Below are 27091 nucleotides of genomic sequence, written 5' to 3' on the forward strand. Positions count from 1 at the left end.
GTGCCTCAGGCTCATCTGTAAAATAGGGATAACAGCATATAGCTCATAGGTTATAAATGAGTTAATTTATGTACCATGCTTACTTAGAACAGTGGCTGGCACGTAAAAAGCACTAGACAGGTGTCAATGACAACAACTACTACTACTTCTACTGCCAGGAATCCTACCAGGGCTGGCACCTAGGTACCACAAATGGGCAAGTTAATCCAGTAAAAAAAAAAAGGTATACATAGCTAAAAGCTAATGGCAAGAGTAACACTCCATTTCTGTTCCCATTTACACTCACACTAACTCAGTACTTTAAAATGAATGTCCTATAATAATGTATCAACTCCATCTAAACTGTTCCTTATATATGCACTATGTAAAACACATCATATAATGCTTAATGGCACAAAATACTCAATCAAATTACCAAGTACAGAAGAGGGAGAAAAATGCCTATATATGAGAAGGGAGAAAGTTAGTAATTAGGGTAAATCAAGTCTCTTTTTAATAGGCTTAGCTAGATTGTCTCACTTTGATGAATGTCCACTTTCTCCAAAAAGAATTTCTATGCCTCTTCTCTTTATCTAGATAACAAATAAATAATTTACTATAATTATTAATATATAATCTATCAACTATAGATCTAACATTTCCCTATATATAATCAGAGGATATAAAAGCTGTTTGAGACATAATTCCTGTCCTGACAGACTAGTAAGGAAAAGCCTAAAGCAAAAGCAATCAATTCATTCAGACAACAAGCACTTCTTGAAGGAGTACTTAGCACCCAGCTCCAGGCCTGGCCCAGCATTGGTTTTAAAGTCGACTAGGGGAACACTATTAAATGGATAGAACTACAATGGGTACGTAAAGAACAACAATGGTGTAAAAGATATGAAAGAAGCAAGGAACAGGGAATAATCTGGAACGTGGAAGACTTTTAAGGAAAACAACATCTATGCTACATTTTGAGAAGAGATAAATTTACAAGAAAGAGAAGAGAGAGTATAACATTCCAGGCAGAGGCAAAAGCACGTACCAGATAGATCAAGATGCCTTCTGAATGAGAAAATAAGCCAAGTGAGGTAGCCAGGGACTTTATGGCACGAAAAGGGTTTGAAACTTTATAATGTAAAAAATAAATAGTAAAGAAATGATTCATGCAAGAGGATATATGGTCAGACTTCTGAATACTTACCTGGGTGAGAAAGAAAGCTAAATAAATAATGCTAGAGACATAAAATCCATGACAGCCCAAGGGTAGGCAAAGTTTTCCTGTAAAGGGCCAGATAGTAAATATTTTAGGCTTTGGAGGCCATACGGTCTGTTTCAACTACACAAGTATGCCTTTGTAGCATAAAAACAACTATAGATAATGAATACCTAAATTAATGAGCAAGGCTGTATTTCCATAAAACTTGATTCTACGAAAACCGGCAGTTGAGTGTATTTGGCCTGTGGGCTGTAAATTTGTGAACCCTTTTATAGGTAAAGAGTGATAAAGTCCTAAAGTAGGTCTATAGAAATGAAAAAGAACAGATTCCACAGATATTTAGGGGATGGGATTGACTTAAAGAATGACCAGAGGTGGAGAATTAGGTATAAGGATGAAACACCTCTGACTCCTGAGAACAAACCCAGGGATTCCCAATGAATGATGGTGCCATTTACCAAGATGAGAGAATACAAAGAAGAGTAATATTGAGGTTTCATCCTGTTTAAGGAAGGAGAAGAAAGGGGTTGAGGAGAGAAAATTATTTCAGTTTTAACATGTTCAGTTTAAAGCAGTTTTAACTTTAAACTGCTTTAATTTTTAAACTGCTTTAAACTGAACATGTTAAAACTGAAATAATTCAGGAAGTAATTCCGGCAGGTCTGGATATTGAGAGATCTGAGCTAGATACAGGTTTAGTCACAGTAGCAGTTAAGATCACCCAAGGGAGAAGGAAGGTGGGTAAAAACAAAGGCCTAAGGTAAAAATTTAAACACTGGGAGGAAAGCTCTGCCCCCATTCCCACCTCCACCCCAACCTCACCACACCCCCATCAAGGGGGAAACACCCTGTAGAAAAGAATGAAAGGTAAGAATCTGAGAAGCAGAAGAGCAGTTTCAGTGGAGTGGAGTGCTAAAGGTTTACTATAGAGCTAAATTAAACTAGGATACAATCTTCGTGAGGAAGAAGAAATTAGTGGGCCAAACACTGAAGAGATCTAACAGGATTTAGGATCCTCCAGGTAGAAAGAACATAAACAGATGCAGAGTGGTTAAAAACAAAAGAAAGCCCAGAAAAGATAAATCTATAGGGACGGATAGCAGATTGGTGGTTGCCAGGGGCTTGTGGGAGGAGGGAATGGGCAGCTAATGTGTACAGATTTTTCTTTTGAGGATAAAAATGTTTTGGAACTTGATAAAAGTGGTGGCTGCACATTGTGAATGTAAATGCTACTGAGCTATACATTTTAAAGTGTTTTTTTGTTGTTGTTGTATCAATTCCATGCCTTTTTTTTTTTTTTTTTAATGGCAGCGACAAAATTAGTAGGCAAGCCAGAGAAGAGAACGTTGGGAACTAAACCTGTTTAGACTGTGAGCAACCAGATTATTATAAAAACTGTCAAAGAAAGGCAGAAAAATTTAATCAGATTAAAATAGATAACAGAGGACACTTTCAGGCATCTCTTCCAGTTTTCTTAACAAGAGTGGTGATAGGACAAAGCTCAACTGTTTAATTAGGGAACCCAATATGCATTATGCAGGGAAGTGTAACTGTGAAGGAAATAAGATAAAAGCTGTTGTAGGTGTAAGCACAGCTACTTGATGGAGTAGATGTGTGCTTTATCACTAATAAAGGTTTAAAAGAGTATATAAATGGGTAATTGAAATAAGCACTATGCTAAATGTGAAAAACTGATTGCAAAAAGTTCCTCGATTTTTCGGGTCTCCCGATATTTACACCCTTTGTAATGTTACTTTAGAGTCTTTCCTCATTTTCTGAAACTGAACTGGATTGATGACATGACTTGGCCAACAGAAAGGCAGATTTTCAGTATGCCAGTTTTGAGCCTAGGCCTCAAGAACTCCTGCATGCTTCCATACCTCTCTCTTGGAAACAGGCTCTGCTCTGACACCCAGCCAACCACCAGACATGAGAGTAAAACCACTCTAGACAAGCTAGTTTAGCCTATCTACCAACGAAGCCATGAGAAATATGAGCAATCCCATATAAGATCACTTAAGCCTGGCCCAGATAGCAGAACTAACCAACTGATCCAAAGACTCAAAGGCAATAATAAAGGAGGTTTTGGAGTGGTTTGTTAAATGGCAACAGCTAACATACACTAATGACAGTAGTGATGACAGGAAAAGGCCATTCATTAATCTGGCGTGAAAGCTAGTTATGTCATCAGATACTAATTTGTTTATGTGGTTTAGGTTTTATAAACATCTAAAACTTAAAGAGAAAAAGAAAACCTAACCATTAAATTCCTATAATTACTCTGTGATTAGGAATCTAAAAATACGTATTATGCCACCACCACCTTTTCCCCTAAAGTTACAGCAACTTAAAACCATTATAAACATAAATGCGATTTTTGACAACATGATGTGTCTTTGACAAACAACCATCACATGATAGCAACTACCTGAAATTGGAGTTTTTAGGATTTTTTTTCCTCTTTAGTAAGGAAATTTTCCAGACAGTTCTAAATTTTCCATGTGTTACTACTGTGACACTTAATTTTCAGAAGCACTTTACCATAGAGCAACTTTTTAACACAAGGCAATCAAATCTTACTCAAAAAGTCAAAAAATACCTAACAAAACTAATTCGATACCTCCCACAGATAGTATAATAGTTTTCTCTGGCATCTAACATATTTCAACAGACAACAGAGATCTCGTCTCTTCCCCTCAATGAAAAACTAGCACTGTTTTCATGGTCAAATCACTGAACTGTCACTGCCAATGCCAGCAAGTTCTACCTATTGCTGAGAGGGTAATTTCATATGCAAGGCAAGAACCAAGGCACTCATGAGTTCATGTGGTGTAACTGCAGATATGGAGAGACTTGCAAATAGGAGGTACTTAACATAGAAGGCAATGAAACCTTTAATAATTTTTTTAATTCACTTCTGAATTTCACATGGTCTTTTTACTAAACCAGTTATCAATAAAAGTAAAATCTGCTTTTATGAATTTTAAGCAAGTGAAAATTCCTGTATGGGTTTAGCAGCATTAAACTTTAAACACCATTAACACATCCAGAGGAATTCTCAGAAGGAAACAATTTAGTTTACTATTTTTAAACATAATATATGCTCTTCTTTACAAAGGAGGTCTCTGAGTGTTAGAGAAGTTCAATGGCCAGGATTACCTTACAAATGTATTATTACATTCACAAAAGCTACACAAAAGGAGTATCTATTAACATTTTACTGTATCAAAAAGGTACAGATTTTCAACAGGACTTTAAAATGTTTAAAGAGTAGTACAATTTATTTGATAGAAGAAAAGAATGACTAAATTGATGGTTATCAAATATCCTAGATAATTTCTGTCTCTTTTTTAAGAATACAAGTCTCAAACAAAAAGGTGAATACAGGCTTTCTCAGACCATGGCACAAACCTTAACTTCCTACCCTCTGAGTACTGCCCTGGGTTAAATTACAGGTTGCCCAGTAGTTTTGATACTAAGCCTGCAATATTCATGAGCCTCATCAGGTTACATTAATTGCCTGCCCTAAAATAGTCTACAATAACTCCTACCTTCCTACACACACACACACACACACACACACACACACACACACACACACACACTTACTCAAAGTAAAATATCCCATACCATACCATAATTCTAAGTAATCTTTTACCCTCTTCTCTCATTTTCAAATACTTTTTAGTATTTACTCCAAAAATAGATTACAGAACCACTTCAAGAAATAGTTTCCAAAAATCTCTAAGAAAAATTTTCCCTAAACAGTTATAACAACCAACCTACTCAGAAAATTAATCTTCTTGTTTATATATGTTACAAATTCTCACTGCCCTCCCAGAAACATAAAATCTACAGCATGATTATTTTAATCTATTCCCTTTTCAAATACACTCCTCCAATCAAGACTTCCAGGAACACCAAGCTTATAAAATCAAAATCCTAGATAGAGAGAAAATTATTATTAACAGCTAACATGTATTGAATCTACCTACTCTGTGCCAAGTTGTGTTTTTCATGCATTATATCATTTAACCTCCACAATGGTCCTATGAAGTATTATTATCATAATTTTAAAGATGAAGAAAGTCAAGTTCTGAAAGTATGTCATTTGTTCAAGTTCAGAGTTAGTGTTAGAGTTGGGATTCTAAAGCAATCTATAGAGCTCTGCATTCTTTAAGTGAAACAGCAGTATTAAACCATATCTATCACAGACTTATGGAAGCAACACACCAGATCTCCCTTACGATCTACAGTACTGATTAAAATTAGTAATCTCATTCAGAGCATAAGTCTAACAACTGGTGATATGGACTTTCCAGTTCACAGTTACTTAGGTGGAGCACTTTTGTAGAACAGATAGTATTACTGCTAGGATGAACCACACTAATGAGCTGCAGAGATGAGGAAGGCAAACACGTTCCGCACACAAGGCAAAGTTGAAACTGACTATTAAAAAGCTACTATATGATTATATTAAATAGCCTTAAACTGTTATATTTTAGAATGCAATTGTTTCTATATCCTTCAGCAAAATAGTAACTGATATTTATGACAACTCAAGTATAACAGGCCCTCCACTAACATCATCCTTTCGCCACAGGAACTTAACTCTCATTTATATCAGTTAGCCTATGGTGAAATTGGTTTTGTTATATATCATGTTGCTTAAAGTCTAAGAACCTATCAATGATATTAAGTGAGGACTTACTGTATCATAAAATGGTATCAAAATTATATTAAGCATAATCAAAAATATATTTTTTACAATTGTATGAAAATTACAAAGAAGTTTTAAATCATTTCTCTAGAAAGTTCAAAATGATATTTCCCCATCTCTCAGTCCAATCTTATTCTCTCTTCTCTTCTTCTTTAGAATATAAACATTCTCAAATCCTTGTTTTTGTCCTCTTCTAACATGCACTCCCCCAGTTTAACAGGCAGGCTCCTCAAAGAGTAGCCAATACTCATTATTTTCACTTTCTCATCTCTATCCTCTTTACTATAACTCTGTACCCAGCTTCCCACTATTTTCCTTCAGCAAAATAGTAACTGATATTTAAGTTGTTTTTGCTAAAGTTATCGATGCCTTCTAATTCCTAAACTGAATGAACAATCTGCAGGTCTTATTTATCCTTTTAAGCAGGATTTAACATTTCAGATCCCTTTCTCCCCTACCCTCTTACTCTTTTAAATTCTGGTTAGTTACCTTCTAAACCACTACTCTTATGTTTTCCGTTTTCTCTTCTTACTACTTTTTACTGGACCATTTCCCTCTGCCTGACCCTCAAATGTTGGACAGTCCCTGGCATTCTTCTATTCTGTTAAAAGTTCTCAAAAGGTGATCTTAACCTGCATTTCACCACTTATGTATGCTACACCTCTAACTCTGTAGCCCACATAACTGTCCTGGCAGCTTTCTAATGCTTCCCACATATTTCCACCTGAATATTTCCAGGAACTTCAAACTCAACATAGCCACAACTGAACTGATCTTGGAAAGCTAAATAGAGCCTTGAAAAGTGTAGATGTACAGAGAGTTTTATTTTCTTAGGAGTGGGGTATAGTCCCTATTTTAGTAAACATTATCCTCTCCATCTTTCAACAAAATAGCCAGGAGTAATTCTTGACTCCTTCCTTCTTTTGACCCAGGAATATTATAAAATCTTAATCTTTTCAAATCCCCTCCTTTCTCTTTACTCCCCCGCCATCTCTAAACAATATCTTGTTTAGGCTATCTCATAATATTCATAATTGCTTATGGCTATAATACTTATCACATAACATGTACATTTCTTCATTAACCTGCAAACTTAGTGACAGGACACCGTGTCTTGTTCTTTTTATCCAATGCACCTAGGAACACATAAAGAGTAATAAACATAAGTCTGGTGAGAGAGGGACTCTAAGAAGCTAACTAACACCTCAAAAGACATACAATTAATTAACAGTGGAGTAGGTATTTGTGTGTAGTTCAACTTGCCAGCATTTTTCAATACTAAAGTAACCTTCGTCACTGTACAGCAATAATAGCATATCAGCAGTGCTCTGCATATTCAAAGTGGCATAATATTCTTTTTTTGTTTATGTTTGTACGTACATTTTAAATTTCCTACAGTGATCATACATCACTTTCGTAACTGGTGAGGAAACTATTTTTAAAGCAAACTGCCACAACTGACATGAAAGAAAAATCTTTGTTTTTAGGACAATATATTGTGAAACTGGAAACTGGGGTTGGGGGAATGCATCAGGAATCTAAGAGAACATACCAAAAAAGAGATACAACATTAAGCAAAGATTGCCAGAACTACTACTTTCAATAAATATTTAAGCCCACCCAATGAAAAAGTAAATAGTTGTACAGTGTCATCCTAGTCAATGATTTACATGAAAATGGATTTTTCAAAAAAAGATGTCTGGCGAATAATGGTGGTGAGATATTTGAAAAGTTACACTCAAATTCATTCCAGATTTAATTGTCATAAAAATACAAGAGGAAAATGTAAGTGAATACTTATATTAGCAGTTCTCAAAGTGTAGTCTAGATCTCTGGACCCTTTCAGGGGGCCCAGAGCCCAAAAATATCTGCATAACAATAATAACGTTTGCTTTTTCATTCTCATTCTCTGGAGTATACAATAGAGTTTTCCAAAGGCAACACATCATGATAGCTATCAAAAGAGCTTAAATGCAGAGGCAGATATGAGAATTCTGCTTATCTTCTATTAAATCAAAAAGATGTGCAAAAATGTAAAATTTCTCAATTTTTTATTTGGAAAAATATAATTATTTTTCATTAAAACATTATGTTAACATATAAAGGACTTATTGTTTCTTAATAAGTTAATAAATATTTATAAATTTCTCAGTTTTAATTTCTAATGTGGCAAATGTGTACAGATGTAACCCACGTGAAAAGAGCTCTTCAGGGTCCTCAATAGTTTTTAAGAGTATAAAGAGGTCCAGAGACCAAAAAGTCCAAGAATTGCCAATTTACATAGTTTGAGCAGGGGCAAGCTTCTCAAAGCATGACTCTAAAGCAAGAAGACAGACCAACAAGTATTTTGACATAAATGCTTTAAACTTCCACACATCCAAAAATAAACATAAGCAAATTTATACACAAAAAATTGACAAGTTGGGGGAAAATACTTGCAACATACAACAATAGGTTCATAGTATTCACATATGAAGAGCTCTTTCCTATCATTAAGGAAAAGACAAATATCCTCTAAAATAGGAATGAGGACATGAAAACTAATGGGAAAGCAGTATACTACACAGGAGCCAATATGCATGTTGAAAAGTAATCCTCAAATTTGTTAGTATTCAAAGCTGTCCATATAAATTATTGTTAAGAATATAAATAGTTACTTCTCTAGAAGGCATCCAAAAACATGGATCAGAAATCTTAAAAGTATACATACGCCTCAATATCTAACTCTATCCTGATGGGATAAAAACATGCGTAAAAGCCTGCTATGAGAATATTCATTGAAGCATTATTTATAACTGCAAAAATGAAAACTAAAAACAAATGTCTACTAAGAAGGAGATGGTTGAATGAATATATTACAGCATCCCATTGAGAGGATTAGTTATTATTTGGTGATTTAAAATGTTGTATATGGAAAGATATCTTTGATATATTAGGTTAAAAAAAGGCAGTTATAATTTTTGATGATTCATTTCAGTAAAAGATAATACATCTATGTGCAAAGAACTAGGATGTACCAGGAATTTTAGGCACATAAGTAATTTGCCCCCAAACCATGAAAACCTCAACTCACAAAACCGTTAGATAATGGAGACCCAGATTTGACTCCAGGTCTCACAAACTCTGGAACTCAAACCATATTGTTAAATACCACCTGTACACCAAAAGTTTAACAATTTTGGTTAAGTAAAACAACAGGACTATCTCCCCACCCCAGCTATCTTTCTTTTTCTTTTCTCTTCCCCCAATCTTGTATTTCTTTCCATAATGAACATATTTTACTTTTTTATTAAGAAAAGAAAGAATATTTTTATTTTGGAATACTTGGGCTCAAAAGCCAGAGATTCAATTAGAGGGGAAAAAAATTTGCAAGACAACTTTCAAATTCTGTATATCTTGTTATTTAACATTATCTACAACCAAATTAAAAACAAATGAACAATAATATCAGCTTCCTTTGGAAATTTCATAAAAAGTTTATGGACGTCAGCTTCAATAGACCAAGTTTAAAATCCTCGATAAGCTATGAACTTAAAGCAAATTACTTAACCTCTTTGAAACCTGTTTCTTATTTATAAAATACTCATCATAATTCCTACCTCTCAAGATTGTTATAAGGACTGCGTTAAAAGAATACAACATGTAAAGAGTGTAAGATATAATATTCGATAAATGCTAATTCCTTCAAAAAGACATACATACATACAAACTCTAGCTCAATGGGAAATTGATATTAAAATTATGCTGTGATTCTACATCTTCTCAATAGTTAATGGCTCGTTCTCACTTTCAATTTAAATTAAATCAAACCCCAAAATACCCAAGGAAATAAATTCTCCTGCCTTCTGGGAAATCCAAGCCTAGGAGAAGCACTGTGAAACATTTTTTACCATCTCTTTATGGCTGAATCTGTCCTACTTGACTTTTGTATCCTCAGGTATCTAGCAGAGTGCTTAGCATACAGTTGGCAGTAAGTATTGGATGAATAAATGTAGAGACCTTAGAACGTCTAACACTCTAATAAATGAGTCCCAATATCACTCAAATCTAAAAGCCTTCACACAAAGCTGCGGCGCTAATTAACATTCAACAACAGTTTTGATTTTTAAAAAGCAATCATACAGCAAGTTTCATCCAACTCACTTCCTTACAATTCTTATTTCCTGAGAAATACATCTAAAAATACGACGTCCCTGGGATGAATCTTAAAGTTAGAGAGAGAACAGGAGAGCTCTTACACCTTAGTCCAACTCCCTCACCAGGATCAAAAAGGCCAGAATCTCAGAGCAAGATAAAAGGTGTTCCCTCTACTTAACTTAGTCTTTTTGGTATTCATTTAGCAATAGTCAATAGCAATAACATAAAAATTAAATTAATAATTAAATAAATCCATGGTCTGTGATTATGCAGAAATAAATTCAGATATTCCAACTTGTATATAAATTTAATTTTGTTACTAGACTTACAGTGAAACAGCCATACTACAAAACTATGGAACTATAATCTTCTGTAAACACTTAAATTTCACCTCCATCAACCAAATAGAACATTCCATCATCCCACAAATACTGAGTGCCCACTATTGATTATCCAAAGATATTCAATGAAATCCCATTAAGTGCTATGTATTGTTTTGAGCTCTAGGAATATACAGTGAACTAAAGAAACAAAAATCCCTGCACTCACTGGAGTTTATATCTTAAAGGGAGGGAGGCAGGAAGGGCAGAAATAAAGTGAGTATATATTACAAGGTAATAAATGTTTTTTAAAATGCAGAAAGGGGAAATGGCAAGTGCAGGGTCAAGGGCAGCAGCTGCAATTTTTAAAATAAAGATTCAAAGAAGGCCTCACTGAGAAAAACATTTTAACAAGGTCTTAAAGATGAAATTACATAAAACTAGCACAAGTTCTAGTCCTACAGAGCAGATTCATAAGCGGCAACCTGATGAACTAATTTTCTCAATTCTTGAAAAAGGTAGGAGCAAGAAAGACTCAGAAGATCTGAGAGAAGCTAATTCTTAAGAACATTAAACAATAATCATGGGTTACTAAATTCGTACTGAAAAAGAAAAAATACCTGATTATAACACCATGAAAATATACGAAGTCCTTTTTTCTCTTTTGTTTTTTGCTTTCTCATTCCTTCCTTCCTTCTTTCCTTCGTGATAAAGCTTCATTGCCAGCAACCACAAAATTAACACTTAAAAGATTTTGTTGTTTTGCCATTGTCATGCTTCCATTTTCAGATACTTAAACTTAACTTTCTATTCTTTTTCCATTTCTATTACCCAGAAACACCATCAAATTAGCACAAATCAAAGACTATGCTTCATTTTAATCCCTATTTTATGTGTTCACCACAAGTTACTTTTAGATTTAAATTGTTACTAATGGAACTCTAATTAAAGGTGCTTAGGGAATTTACTGTTCAGGAATCCTGAAATAAATCCTTCTGCAAACCAAAGAACATTTTAAAAATAACTTAGGTTCCTTGTTAGACAATATATGTTCACTGTAGAAAAACTAGAAAACATAGTAAAAAGAATAAATCATACTTGAAAAGGATTATAACTATAACTGGATTACATCTATAAATATTTGGGAGAATATTGTTTTCTTTCTATATATTGTTGCAGTCAATGCAATCACACTGCACATATCTCTTTACAATGTGCTGTTTTCAATCATTCTTATGAATTTATTTCCATGTTAAATATTCTTCCACGTCATCATTTTTAATCCTATTGCATAAATATCATAGAATGGTTGAAAAGATTAAATAAATGTAATGTATAACATGGTAGAAGCATTATTTAAGTGGTGTTTTTGTTATTAGGCCCAGGATTAAAATTTTCATAAACATTCATGTATATTTAAATTTGTAAGCATATCCTTATTTTTTTTCCTTAAAGCCCCAGATGTACATCTTAAACTCTGCCAAACTGCCCTCCAGAAAGAATATACGAATTTATTGTCCTTCAGCAACACATCTTCCAAAACCCTATCACCAACTAAGTATTGTATTTCCAAACTCTTGTCAGTGTGACTGACTGAGGAGCAAGGGTGTTTTGGTCTCACATTATTTTTGTGTTTTGCCATTTATACTAAACTGAACACTCTCATATATATTTTTATTTCTCCTCATGTAGATTGCTTGTCAAAATATCGTAAAGTGAATTACTTCAATATCCATATATTAGATTTCATTAGAGCACATTACATGTACTGCCATTCTATGTAAACATGTTTGCTCATGTAATACACTTTAAAAAGAAGAGTAATATGCATTAATTCCATTATAACCCCCAAATTAGTGTCTTCTACTAATATTTTAAAAACAAAACACTAGTGCCAAAATCTAAGGGAGGAAAAGGATACAAATTAAAGTCTATAAACTACCTAATTATGTAACACACAGTATCTTCATTAATACACTCATTTAAAAGAATAAAGTATCGACAAGGAAAATGTCCAATTCGCAAGTGCAAAAAAAAAGAACAGAACAGTTTGTATAGCATGATCCATTTATAAATTATATGTAAAAAAATAAAACAAAAATAGAGTGGGAAAAACAGGGAACCAGCTGCTGTCCTAGGTGCTAGGGGCCCAGTGGTGAAAAAGATAGCCAAGGTTTTTATCCTGTTTTTATGGAGCTTAGACACTGAACTCTGGTTGTTAATAGGTACTCTGACTTTATCTGGATTTACTTTTACTATTAAGCCTCAATATATTACAACAATAAAATTTCTTTCCAAATGTAAGTTCAAATCTAAGAGGAAAGTAAAGAGGAATACAGCTACACACGCTACTCTCTGGATTTTAGGGCAGTAATTATGATACAGAAAATTTAGAAAGTTATACACACATATGTATAAAATATATTACCTAGTATTAACAAAACAGAAGAAAAAAGTCTCAAAATCACTTTTAAGTCTTATTTATGCTCAAGATCTTTTTTCATTATCCAAATCTAAAGTTCAATTAATATTTCATTTAAAAATCAAGTTGCAAAATATTCATAATATGCTCCCAATTTTATTAAAAAAAAAAAAACACTGTAATAGTATATATAAATGATGTACTCGCCTAGAAAAATGTCTTGAACTAACCTACCAGTAGTAATTTCTGGAGATAGGTACAGAGAAAAAGTGGGCAAATGGGAATCAGAGAAAACGTCACACTTTTTATTGTGTATATACTATACTGTTTGAGTATTTGTCGTAAAATAATATCTTTATAATAAAAATGAGAAATAAAATACTTAAAGTTTCAGTGCCGGAAGAACCAGGCACTTGGTCCCATCAAAATTTCTCTATGTAACACCTCTATGTCCATCAATATAGAACTGCTTGAATAAAAAAATCAGTGCTATGGTTAAGTATTAAAAGCAATAAAAAAGAGCTCCATATACTATGAATGATTTCTAGGATTTTTGTTAAATAAAAAAACACAAGGTGAAAACAAAGTTTAAGTTTTATCTAAGGAGAAATGTAAGTATACATACACTTCTTTTTTTAAATAACCAAAACCTAATAAAAATGGTTATCTATGAGAGAGGGATAGGAGCAAAGACTTTTCTGATTATACCTCATATTGTAGTTTTGGTTTTCAGAATCACGTAAATATTTTACATAATTATAAAACAAAATCAAATCAAATCAAATCAAAATAGATTGGCAAAAACTGACAGCAAAATGAACACATAAATCTAACTATATATCAAATGAGTGGCTTAACCTCACAGAGAAATATTTTTAATGATTTTAAAACTAATTTGATTATAAATCCCCAGAATTTATATTAATTGCAAGAATTATTAAATTGTTTTCAGCAACCATTTTCTGCAATCTCAAAATAACAATACTAATATGTATATAAGTAATAAAGCAAGTAATTCGGTACTCTCGACATTTCAGCATAAAAGAAAACTATAATATAAAGCTCAAAAAGTTGATGGGGAAATCCTAAACCCCAAAATCGGCTTTGGAAACATTGGTATGAACTCATGGTATATTTTCTCATTTAAATAACCATGCAACAAATTCAGCAGTTACAGAATACACAAAAATCAGCTGTATATTTTTAAACACTAGCAATAACCAATCTGTTAAGAAACAATTCTGTTTCCAGCAGCATTAAAAATTTTCAAATTTACAATAGCATAAAGTATCACTTAGGAATAAATTTAACCAAGGAGGTATAAGACTTGAGAACTGCATAATATTACTAAGAGAAATTAAACAGACTTTAAAAAATGGAAAAACATTCCATGTTCATGGATCAGAAGACAATATTATTAAAATGTGAATATTACCCAAAGCAATGTATAGATTCAACACAATCCCTACCAAAACTCCAAAGTCTATTTTTTCAGGAATAGAAAAGAGGATCCTAAAATTTGTATGGATTGCAAAGAATTATGAATAATAATAATAAATATATCATTAAAAAAGATTAAGTAGGACTACTTAAACTTCCTAATTCAAAACTTACTACAAAGCTACAACAATCTAGACAGTGTACTGTACTACTGGCATAAAGACAAAAATATAGATCAATGGAATAGAATTGAGAGTCCACAAATAAACCCAAGTATCTATGGTCAAACTGATTAACAACAAGGGTGTCAAGACCATTCAATGAGAAAAGAACAGGCTCTTCGACAAATGGAACTTGGACAACTGGACTCATCACTTACACCATATACAAAAAGTAACTCAAATTAGATCAGGGACCTAAATATAGGAAGACCATAAAATCCTTAGAAGAACACTTTTGGGTAAATCTTCATGACTTTGGATTTGGGAATGCTTTTTCAGATGATACCAAATGCACAAGGAGGAAAAAAAGAAAGTACATTCAACGTCGTAAAAATTTAAAACATCTGTGCATTAAAGAACACTATCAAAAGAATCAAAAGACAACCCACAGAATGGGAGAATGTATTTTCTATCATGTATCTGATAAGAACCTAGCATTCAGGATATATAAAGAATCCTTACAACTCAACAACAAAAAGACAAACAATCCAATTTAAAAATAAGCAAAAGACTTGAATAGACGTTTCTCCAAAGATGATATACAAATGACCATGAAAAGATGGTGAACATCACCAGTCATTAGGGAAATCACAATGAGATAGATACCAGTTCACACTAACCAGGATGGCCATTATCAAAAAAATGTAAGATAACAAGTGTTGGAGAGGACATGGAAAAACTGGAACCCTCATACACGGCTGATGAGAGTCTAAAATGGTGCAACCACTGTGGAAAACTGTTTCAGTAAATTAAATATAAAAATACCATGATCAGCAATTCCATTCCTCAGTAAATACCCAAGAAAACTGACAAGTGTTCAAACAAAAACTAGTACACAAATAGTCGCAGCAGCACTATTCAAAACAGGAAAAAAGTGGAAACAACCCAAATGTCCGTCTAATGAATAAAGAAAATATTCACTACCTGTTTGGGAATGCCAGGTTCCGTAAAAAAATAAAATAATAATAGTAATAAACTCTCATTCTACTAGAAGCCAAGTTCAGTACCCATAAAGAGCTAAGTGAAAAGAGGAAAGTAAAAGCAGAAAAGGAGAAAGAAGAAACCTGTGACTCATTCTTCCTCTGCCTCACCTTAGTCTGTGACAAAGCAGTGAGGTGCTGCTAGCTACTCTTTAAAAAATGTCCTGGCAAGGACAAAGAGTATTTTACTTTCATAAGAAAAGGTTTCCAATGAAAATCACTCTGTCTCATGCTGTGAAAACTGTTTGATGTTTTTAGAGGTCCCAAGGATCTTGGTTATTTCAAAGCAGGAAATTAAAAAGAAGGGAAAAGAAAATTTTCAGAGAAGGAAAGAAGCTTATACCTCCAGGTCCTCAAAATTGAAGAGGAAAAACTGAAGGGAAAAAAAATACAGTAATCTGCTTAACTCAATTCACAGTTAAAAGCCATAGTGGTTTTAAAACGGTTCTAAATAATTCTCCAAATTTTCAGAGGGCACCTCAGATCCTTTAACCCTACTGAACAAAACGGTAGAGATCCAAATTGGGGGGTGGGGAGATGTGGAGGGGGGAGATCTTCACCTTCCATAGCAATCTGGTGTGCCCATCACAGTTAAACATTTAATAAGTAATGATCAATGCAAACCAAACTGCTACTGCAAAGAGACCTAAAAATAGTTTTCAGAATAAAAATATTCAGTCTATAAAGATTGACTACACAGACATCAGATCTACTTAAAATACATATCTCACATTAAAAACAAACAACAACTTTATGGTACAAGGCTAACATCTACTGATTACAACTAGTATTCACTGAAAAAGTACCACATCCCTAATAGGAACTTTAACTTTCTTAATACTCTATGAAATATATTCAAGATGGAATTTCCACTACTTTTTAAAAGGCATCTGGGGAATATAAGACCTGAAATCATAAAACTTCTAGAAGAAACATAGGTGGTAAGCTCCTTGACATCGCTCTTGGTGATACATTTTTGGATCTGCCTCCAAAAGGAAAGACAACAATAGCAAAAATAAACAACTGGACATCAAACTAAAAAGCTTCTGCCCAGCAAAGGAAACCATCAACAATATAAAGACGACCTACTGAATGGGAGAAAATATTTGCAAATCATATATCTAATAAGAGGTTAATTTCCAAAATATATAAAGAACTCAGGCAATTTATTGGTTTTTTAAAAATTTCTTTAATGGGCAGAGGATCTAAATAGACGTTTTTCCAAAGAAGACATACAGATGGCCAACACACAGATGAAAAAGATTCAACATCACTAATTAGATGGAAATGCAAATCAAAATCACAACAAAATATCACCTCACAATTGTTAGAATGGCTACTATCAAAAAAGATAAGAAATTAACAAGTGTTAGAGAGGGTGTGGAGAAAAGGGAACCCTCATGCATTGTTGATGGGAATGTAAATTTGTGCAGCCACTAGGGAAAACAGTATGAAGTTTCCCAAAAAATTAAAAACAGAACTACCATATGATCCAGCAATTCCATTTCTGAGTATTTATTTGAAGAAAGCACTAATTCAAAAAAATATATGCACCCCTATATTCACTGTAGCACTATTTATAACGGCTAAGAAATGGACACACCTAAGTGTCTGCTAATGAATGAATAAAGAAAGTGTGGTATAAGTATACAATGGAATCATGATTCAGCCATAAAAAAGAATGAAATCTTGCCATTTGCAGCAACATGGATGGACTTTGAGGGCATTATGCTAAGTAGAATAAGTCAGAGAAAAACACGTACCATATGATTTTACTTATATGTGGAATCTAAAAAACAAAACAAATAAACAAAACTTACTGATACAGAGAACAGATTGATAGTTGCCAGGGGAAAGGGGGTTGGAAGAAATGAGTGACGGGGGTCAGGAGATACAAACTTCAAGATATAAAATAAATAAGTCATGGGGATGTAACTGGCAGCATGGCAATTATCGTCAGTAATATTATAGTGCATAACTGAAAGTTGCCAAGATAATAAATCTTGAAAGTTCCTATCAGAGGGGGAAAAAATTTATAACTCTGTATGGTGGCAGATGTATTAATTTGTAGCATATATAAATATCGAAATATTATGTTGTATAACTCAAACTAATATAATGTCATAAGTCAATTTTACCTCAATTTTTAAAAATAGCATCTGGTGATGATTTTTCCTCAAATAAATTTTATAAAAAAGATTTCGAGGCTTTCCTTATGACCACCCTATACACACCCACTTAAAAAAAGAAAAAAAAAAACTACAACAGGTTACGGAGAGGTAACAATCTATATCAAAGCCTTTATTAGTTTTATTACTACTAATAACAGCAGATAAAATTATTGTATGCCAGACACTGTGCCAAGGACCTTAAATGCATAATTAACTCCTTTAAACTTTACAATCACCCAGAAAGGTTAAGTATTATTATCACCACTTCCAAATAATGAAACTGAAGCTATAAAGTTAATAACTTGTCTAAGCTCACTATACCTGATTAAAGACAGGATGGTTCTGGTTCCGGCATCATAATGTGACAAAATAGTTATAAAGCTATACATATCTAAACATATATCAAATCTCACTCAAAAAACACTTTTATTCACCGAGTGTTCTCTGAAACCTTCCCTTCTGGAACATGGAGTTCATCTATGCAATGCACAGGAGGGGGCACGTGTCAGCTAGTCAATTTAATTATCCTTTCCTATTATTGCTACTTCATATTTAAACAAAAACCTGTTTTAACTTTATAATTTCTTATATCAAAACTTAAGTGTTCTTAGAAACATCAGTAATAGTCTGGTTACCTGGAAACTCTACTTCATGTAACCACCATGTACAGTATTCATGTAACTACCCGGACAAATTGATTTCAATTCAAATATGTATTAAGTCACACAATATAGAAAGTACTGTGCTCCACACTGCAAAAAAGTACACAGGTGAGTAAAATACTTTTTTTTTTTTTTTGCCATACTGGAATTTATAATTCTCTAGGGAGAGACAAAATAAGTCAACTAGCATGTACCAGGAGAACAGAAGAGTGCTACAAGAGTTACATGCAAATGAATTTCATGCCTTGGAGTAAGGGATGGAAGACTAAGTGGTGGGAGTGGCATTTGAAACTCTGAAAGCTGGGTAGGTCTTTGAAACAGCAAGGGGGGAGAATGTATGACAAAGAATATTTAGACTAGTAAAATTCCATCAGGACCAGGACAATCATGACTATGACATGTAACAAGCATATCATTAAGAATTTCAATATACATTTTAACAGTTGTGCTAAAATATGGGAGAAAAGTCATTACTTTCTATAGCAAGCACCTTTCTAAAGAACATAAATGTCTCAACCTCCTTTAATGTGGTATAAAATTTCAAAATAAACTGAAGATGTGACTAAAAACAAAACAGAGCAATGAGACGAATCAATGAAGTGTTTTTAAACCACATACACTTGTGTATAGACTATATGATTAAACAGACTGATAACAATATTACACATTAATTCCTAGGCAATATTTTAAACCTGTACTGTCCAATACAATAACCACTAGCTATATGTGGCTACTGAGTACTTAAAATGTGACTATTCCAAATCAGGATGTGCTATATAAATGTAAAATGTCCACTAGGGTTGTGAAGATTTCATACAAAAGAAAAAAAAAAAAGTAAAATATCTCATTAGTAAATTTTATATTTGATTACATGTTGAAATATTTCGGATACACCGGGTTAAATAAAATATATTAAGTTCATCTGTGTCTTTTTATTCTTTTTAATGTGGCTCCTAGAAAATTTTAAATTACATACGTGTCTCACATTTGTGGCTTGCATTGTATTTCTATTGAATAGTTTGGGTTTAAACAATTGCTTCATATTAGTATTGTTCAGATTTCTGTACTTGATCCATATTGTTGCTTCATGTTGGCATGATCATCACTTGATCATTACTATACAGAGTAACCCTCTCAAATAGCTATGCCTTAGTGTTTCAATACTGAAAAGATGAGATATCTGTCAAAAAAGTGTGTCAGCTTCTTAACTACCCTTTTGGAGCAAATGTGGAGAAAAACAACCAACTAACAACTTTTCCAGATACACTTACCAGTTAATGCTGGCTGATGTCATGAGATAATGTTAGATAAGAACTATTCAGTGATACAAAGACACAGGATCCAAGAAACAGGAGAGTGGGCACTAAAGAGCAATGAAGGAAACCAGAGGATGACAGCTGTACAGCGAGCCCTGGAGAACAACCAGGCCAGATCCTAGCAGCAGAATGAGGACTCTAGGAAAAAGGACACTCTAAGAAAAGAACAGAGGGTGGGGCAGGATCTAGAAAATACTTGGTAAAATTTGAGGAAACAAATAAGATTATGATAATTGCAAGCAATGCAAGAAAAAAAATGGCAACAATAAAGTATTTTTTAAAAATAAAAAGCGAAGAAAACATGATTGTCACTTTGGAAACAGTTTTAGAGTTCCTTAAAATATTGAACAAAATTACCATACATTCTAGCAATTCTACTCTTAGGCCCAAAAGACATGAAACAATGTCCACACAAAAACTTGTTCACAATTGTTCATAGCAGCATTTCACACTAGCCAAAAAGCAGATAGCAATCCAAATGTCCATCAACTGATGAATGGATAAACAAACATTATCATTTCCATACAATGAAATATAATTCCACAGTAAAAAGGAAGTACTGATAAATGCAATACTATCGATGAACCTAGAAGATGTTATAGTAAGTAAAAAAAAAAAGCCAGTCACAAAAGGCCACATCTTATGATTCCAGTTCTAGGAAATATAGAGAATAAGCAAATACATAAGCAAATACATAAAGAGAATAGATTAGTGGTTACTAGAGCCTGGAAAGGGTAATATGGGGAATGACTGCTAATGGATACCAGGTATCTTTTGGGAGTAATAAAAAATGTTTTAAAATTAAACTGTAATGGTTGCATGACTGTGAATATACTAAAAACCACTGAACTACCAACTTTAAATGGATGAATTTTACAGTATGTAAATTATGTCTCAATAAAGCTGTTTTTAAAAGGAAATGTGATCACTGTACACTACCTGCTTCTGCTAAAAATAATGCGTATTATCTAGATACTGAGTATTAATCATTTAAATTATAATTTAAGTAAATAATAATTTAACTAAAAATACTGGCATAATTATATTAGCATGATAGCAAAAAGGAGAAATGCCAATAAATAGAATCTACCATCGTAAGACAATAAAAAAAATAAAAATAATTTTAAGAAATAGACAAAGAGTATACTAATTAAAATATGACAAAAACTAGAGGAAACAGCTGTCAGTTAAGGCCGCCTCTGAGAAATAAAAACGGGGGACAGAAGATTAGCTTCCAAAATAAGAGTTTTTGCACTATTTGATTTCTTTAAATAATTTGAATGTATTACTTTATAAAAATAAAAATATATGTATTTTTAAAAATGACTAAGGAATGCTTGGTTTACGAGCAGAATGAAACCGTGCGCTCTTAAAGAGGTAAAAGGCACAGGCTTCATTAACATTGACGCACTCTGCACCTCTGATCTCTCAAGAGAACAGGTTTTTTTCATCTAAGATATTAGAAAAATGGAAAGTTAGAAGAAAAAACAAATTACCCTTTGTCTTTTTCTTTACCATGAAATAACTATTTCCAGCAAGAACACAGATATCTCTACTTGACACTGCAGGTCATTTTCAAAGACACAGTGAGAAATATTTTTAATGTGCCACTAAGTGTTCATTGGTTATGACTATTAGCATTTTACCTCTTATTGCCAAGAGAAGCATTCTCTCATCTTCGCTCTTACTCCCCATCTAACTCACATTCAGAAAAATAAGGATTTAGTAATCTAAAACATTTAGATTTAGTGACAAAAATAGCAATTTTCTATATTAACTGATTTAAATTTTGTTTTAACATTCTTATGCTAAAGCTAGTGTTAATTTATGTATATATGCACAAAATATAATTCCACAATAGAAATAACTTGTAAAGATTCAGAATACCTATGGAAGGATACATAAGAAATAGGTATGTTGGCTGTCTCCAGGAGAGGGAACTGATAGTTATAGAGTAGGAGCAGGAGAAAGATGTCACTGAATATCTTTTAAATTCTGAATCATGAGTATATTCCATTTCTTAAAGCAAAATATATAAATAACCATGTAATTGTCTATCATACAGCATCCAAATAATGTTATGGTGATTACTAAATATTATGTAAATATGATACATACATATAATTAAATATTAATATTAAAACCCTACCAACTCAAAGCATCCCCCTTCCTTTCGGAGTTTAAATAATAATGTGTATACTGTGGAAGCTCCAAAATTCCAATGGGACAGCAAATGCATCAGTAATACTGTCAGTCTGATGCCAAGCATAACTCCAATACATCCAATTATTCAAGTGCTGCCTCTACTCAAAAGTCTAGGAGTAGTAATTTGACTCAAATAACTTTAATACAAGTCATGACGAAAGTGGTTAATTAATTTAAAAGAACTGATTTTAAGGAATAAAGAGAAGTAGAAGCAGTCACATTTTTAAAAGAAAGGTTAGCGTTCCTTAGAAATCTAACACATACAATCTTTTTAGTTGTATTAGCCAATTAAGCCCCTAAGAATTTCTTAGATCTCCGAAAGAGAAAAAAGTACTTTGCCATGACTGTCCTTTTTCTTCAGATCAACAATTAAGATACCCAATTAAGATACCCACCTTTTCAATTCTCATTATATAGACCATATGTGTATTTGGTAAGTTACTCTCCAATAGCTAATCATAATTCATAAGAAAGCTTAAATGACTATGCAGTACCTTCAAGCATTCCACAAATAGAAGATATGGGCAGGTCAAAATCCATACAGCAACTCAACATATACCATAGGAAAAAAAAATAAAACAACAAACCTTAAATCAGATAAAATGCTGTGGCTGAGTAATAAATGTAGATGCACAAGAGAAGAAAGAATTGGAAACAATATTGTGGGCTAGCATACTGACGACTTTGGTACCTTTATCCATATCACTGAAATCCAACCAAAGTTGGTCAACCAGACAGAGATGAGGTGACCTAGATCTCTTTCTCATTACTTCAGTGACCAACAAATTAGAGAATGTGTGATGTACCGAGAAGTTATGACAGAACCCCAGCTATCTAGAGGAGACTTTCATGACTTCTGCCCTTTTAAAAGCCAGTGAGATTAGTATAATTCAACCTTCTCTCTAAGTCAACATTTTGAACAATTACCAGAGTGATTTCTCCTGGAACTGTGTGAGCCTACACTAAGTAATCCCAACATGCTTGTTTTCCTGAATCGTCTATCCATTCTTTTTAGTAGGTGTGATGCTTAGTATCAGTATCCATTCATTCTCTCCTAATTTGCAGTTTAAGAAAACCAAATAACTGAACGAATTAGAACTATGCGTTAATAATAAGTCTAAATAAAAGACTAACAACGAACCTATGGGCAAAAAGTATGCACCATTTGTCTGGAGATTTCAGCTGTCCAGGAGCCTTTCTTGATTTGCTTCCTGATTGTCAAATACCAACCAATTCCCTAAAGATGATGTTCCAAATAACCCAATTTTAATTCTACATTGATGCATAGCTGCTATTCTTTAAAAAAAAAAAACCACCTAAAGGCTCACAGTTCCAGACATAAATGTCCAATAGACACTTGATTAATTGGTTGTACACAGATTTAAAAAATCTTTCATGAAGTTTACTGTCAAATATTAAAACGAAGACTAGAACACTCAGAACACTAAACAACCTACAGGAAGAGATAGAAATAATAATCCTTAATAATGGCTAATTTGGAGAACCACATTCTGACATTACTTGGAAATATAAACATAACAGATTTACTTATAAACAATCAATACTTTTCAATAAAAACCAGACTAAACATTAAACAAAAAAATACCATATATTGCTTATTTTTCTTCTCGTGCTGGCATAAATATTTTCGTTTTCAATGTTCGTCTTAAGACCTTTTCTCTGAAATCTTAAAAGAGTTAAGGATTTTCTCCCAATATTAACTTTTAGCATTTAAGTACTGTATTTGCTAACAGGCATGCCTGAAACTAACTTCAAAAACAGTACTAATAATGAAAGTCTTACACAGTCACGGCTTAATTATCAATGAAAGACTATCCTAAAAGCAAAAGGCACTTTAGCTTATCTCTGGAATCCAAGTTTTAAGGTAATAACAATCTATTCTCAGTAACATACAATAAAGAGCAAGGGCTCTAGAATCAGAATGCCTGGATTTAAATTCTAGCAGAGCAACTTTCTGGCCAGGTAATCTTGGACAGGCTGCTTCACCTCTCTGAACTTCATTTACCTCATCTATAAAATGTAGATAACAGTATTAGCTACTTTGTAGAGTTGTAATGATTAAAAGGAAATATTGCATATGAAGAATTTGGCAGAGTACTTTATACATAGGAAACATTCAATAGGCATATCACATTATTATTCATGGCCACCTTCTATTAAAGCACCCTATTTATTTTTAGTTTTCCAAGCCAAGGATTTCAACATGATACAATTAATGGTAATTTTTAAAATGGAGTACTAATGTTACAACTTTGTAACAATGTTACTAATATTTTTATCTGCACAGCTACCACTGCTCTGGCTTTTAGGGCATGCCTATTCAAACCTGTACATTCATTTAAATTATACCATCATCTAAAATACAAGTTTCTAGAAAAATAGTTCCTCCTTTGTCAAAAATGTTTACTTTTTATTATTAAATTGATTTGAAAGGACAATTAAGAAATTAACAACTCCAGACTATGTTAATAAGAGAACATGTTAAGGGTTCCTATCTGTGCCACTGTTGGCCATGGTACTCTGGAGACAAAAGGAAAAGCTGGTTTGGCACAATTAGTTGTTAAAAATAAAAAAAATAATAAAAAATAAAAACTACATCACTGCCTCAATCTGATCAAACCAAAATGCTTCTAAGAAAACTATTAATATAAAAATATAAGATTCAACTATTTACAAATTTTTAACTTCTATACTCTTTGAAAGTAAACCTTTCTCCCCAAAACATAAGCAAAGTGGGAAGGGGGATTGCAAACTAAGACTCTGAATCAACAAAGTTATATGTTTGTATCTTGTACCAGACCAAATTACATTAGACAAGTCTATATTGAAATAATTTGCTGAAGGTCCATTGTTTACTGAGTATTTGCTCATTTTTTAAAAACCAGTATAAAAACTTGCTTAATAATAAATAGAATAGAATAAATATCCCTTTTTAAAATCAATTTAATGGTAGGAAATTTTGAGGAAAACAATTAAATTGTTCTCCTTTAACTCTACCATCAGTTTTTCCGTGCTGTTCTATTTACACAGGTCTTTATATAAATATACATTTCTACATCACATTCAACCAATTTCAAAGACATTTATTTAATCAAGAAAGATTTGTACAACCTAAGATAGGAGCAAAGACTGCAATCTCTACTTTAAAACCAATGAACCATGAAACCACATTTCTATCTCTAAAATCATGCAAGATTCCCTTTTCACGCATTCCCTCCAAAAAAAAAAAAAAGCTAGAAAATATGTTAAACGTTCCAACAAGCTCATTTACTCATGGTGATTATGTTCTTAGTAGTACAATATCCGGGAAATCAGGTTGGTCCTGTTAGTACTAGCATATGCTCCTGTCACACCCACACGCTCTATCCCTCCAGTCTTCATTGTAGGGTGGAGCATCACAGGAGACAACACAACCTTACCACCTGCCTATCCCCATCCCTGTCTCACAATTCTGTGAGTTTTATTAAAATAAGCACACCAGCACTCTAACAAATGTTTATTAAAATATATGGAACTGTGGCACCAGAGTCAGCACATATATGTTTCACAGCTCTCTCTAGACATTAAGCACACACAACAGTCTCAGAATCTGCTGATACTTGGAAAAACTCTGGCTTCCCTAGCCTAGCTGTTTCTCCAAAACAGTATCTCATGCCTGCAACTCAAGTCCACAACCAGGGGCAGACAGACAGCACAGGGAGCAAGAACTAATATTCAGCTGAACTATATGCCAGTGAAATGAGATGTCACCTCATTTTCTAAATGCAAACTCCCTATCAACCATAAATTGATTTGTAAACCTGTGGGTTACCTAGATGTTTTTTCCTAATACTTGTGCCTCATAGTCATTTCATAATTAGCCTTCTACAAGTACATGCAACAAGAGAGCATACAGTTCTCATATGAAGGTCTTAGTGTTATAACAACTCTGGAAAGGTCTGGTTGGGAAAGGAATGAAAACTTAATGAAAATAAGGTTCTGGTTTTCAGCCTCACATGAGCTCTCTTCCACATCAACATGGATAATCTATAAATTGGCTAAATTCTTATAACCTAATTTTTGGATGTCACACAGACATTAAACTCCCTTGGGAATAGAGGAACTCTAAATTGCCATCTACTCGTTAGTTTTAATCCTCATAGGACTAAATACTGTACAACAATATGTAACTACTAATAATTATTCTCATCACCCAAAAAAATTTTTTGATCTGAAAAAGTTTTATATGAGGAAATAAGTGATACTTGACTTTTTTCTTCTTTCCACATCTTTTATTTAAGCTTAGGTGATTAGCTAAATTTTCACAAATAGTATGCAAGAAGGACTTATTAATAATATTTTAACCAAAATCACCATAGACAGACCCTTACTTTCTCTATTTTGAGTATAATATCACGTGATTCTACAGAAGGAACTATATAGCTATTAACATGTATTTAATAACATTTGACTCTGGATGTGGCTTCACTATGGTAAATAAAAAGAAATAGTTCAAATATACTGATTTAAACTTGGGATGAATGCTTAACTCAACAAAAAGGCAAAAACTACTTTAGTTATAAAGCCAACTTTTAATTTCAGCTAGAGCCTTCACTAACCAAGTGAAGTCTGCTATTATTATTACCATTATTTTAAATGCAAAGTTTACCTGAGAATAATCGTATTTACGAAAAATAAGTTTTAAGTTGTACCAAAGACTAAGAACTATGTAAAATAGCTGAAATTTTTAAGTCACAGTTTAGGTCACAGCAAAAAAATATTTCCATTGTTTTCAAACAAAGTACTGTGGAACTATTATAACTAGGTTTCGAGTGTGAGGATTTTTAATCTACATAAAAAATTATTTTCTTTTTTAGGACTTTAATGGAAAACATTTAAACAAAAACAGTTTAATACTCCCAAAAATAATTTCAACATTTTTAAGTGCAGAAAAATTAGAAACTGTGCAATTTTAACAGGCTGGAAAGTTAAATATCATTGCCAGTAACCAAATGCTGTCTGCTGAATTTCAAGGGAACCTATTGTATATTAAATTTTTAAAAAGTGAACTCATCCACCCTCTCATCTCAGCACTTTCTCAACTTTCCCATTACAATCAACAATATAACTTGGCGGTCAAGTCTTCCAGACCAATAACATCAGAATTTATTTTTAACTCCTGACTCCTTCCCAAATATTCCCCTTCAATCTAGTCCAAAATCCTGCCAGTTCTTCATTCACACTGTTCTCTCAAATGTATTCTTTTCATCCCATTTTCACATTTACTTTATATTCC

At 33.0% G+C, this 27091-nt stretch overlaps 1 protein-coding gene across 4 annotated transcripts in view; it reads right to left on the bottom strand.

The window, feature by feature from the left end:
- GSK3B (glycogen synthase kinase 3 beta) overlaps positions 1-27091 on the bottom strand; it is a 178144-nt gene that overhangs the window by 147306 nt on the left and 3747 nt on the right. For 2 of the 4 annotated variants that reach the window (XM_039843114.1, XM_039843113.1), the window contains exon 2: positions 7007-7057. The exons of the other annotated variants lie outside the window; for them this stretch is intronic. In XM_039843114.1, coding sequence (XP_039699048.1) covers positions 7007-7057 — 51 coding nt within the window. The remainder of the gene's footprint in view (positions 1-7006; positions 7058-27091) is intronic. 4 annotated transcript variants of the gene reach the window in all.

The sequence above is a fragment of the Pteropus medius genome, unplaced genomic scaffold, assembly GCF_902729225.1.
Source record: "Pteropus medius unplaced genomic scaffold, Ma_sr-lr_union100, whole genome shotgun sequence".
Taxonomy (NCBI): Eukaryota; Metazoa; Chordata; class Mammalia; order Chiroptera; family Pteropodidae; genus Pteropus; species Pteropus medius.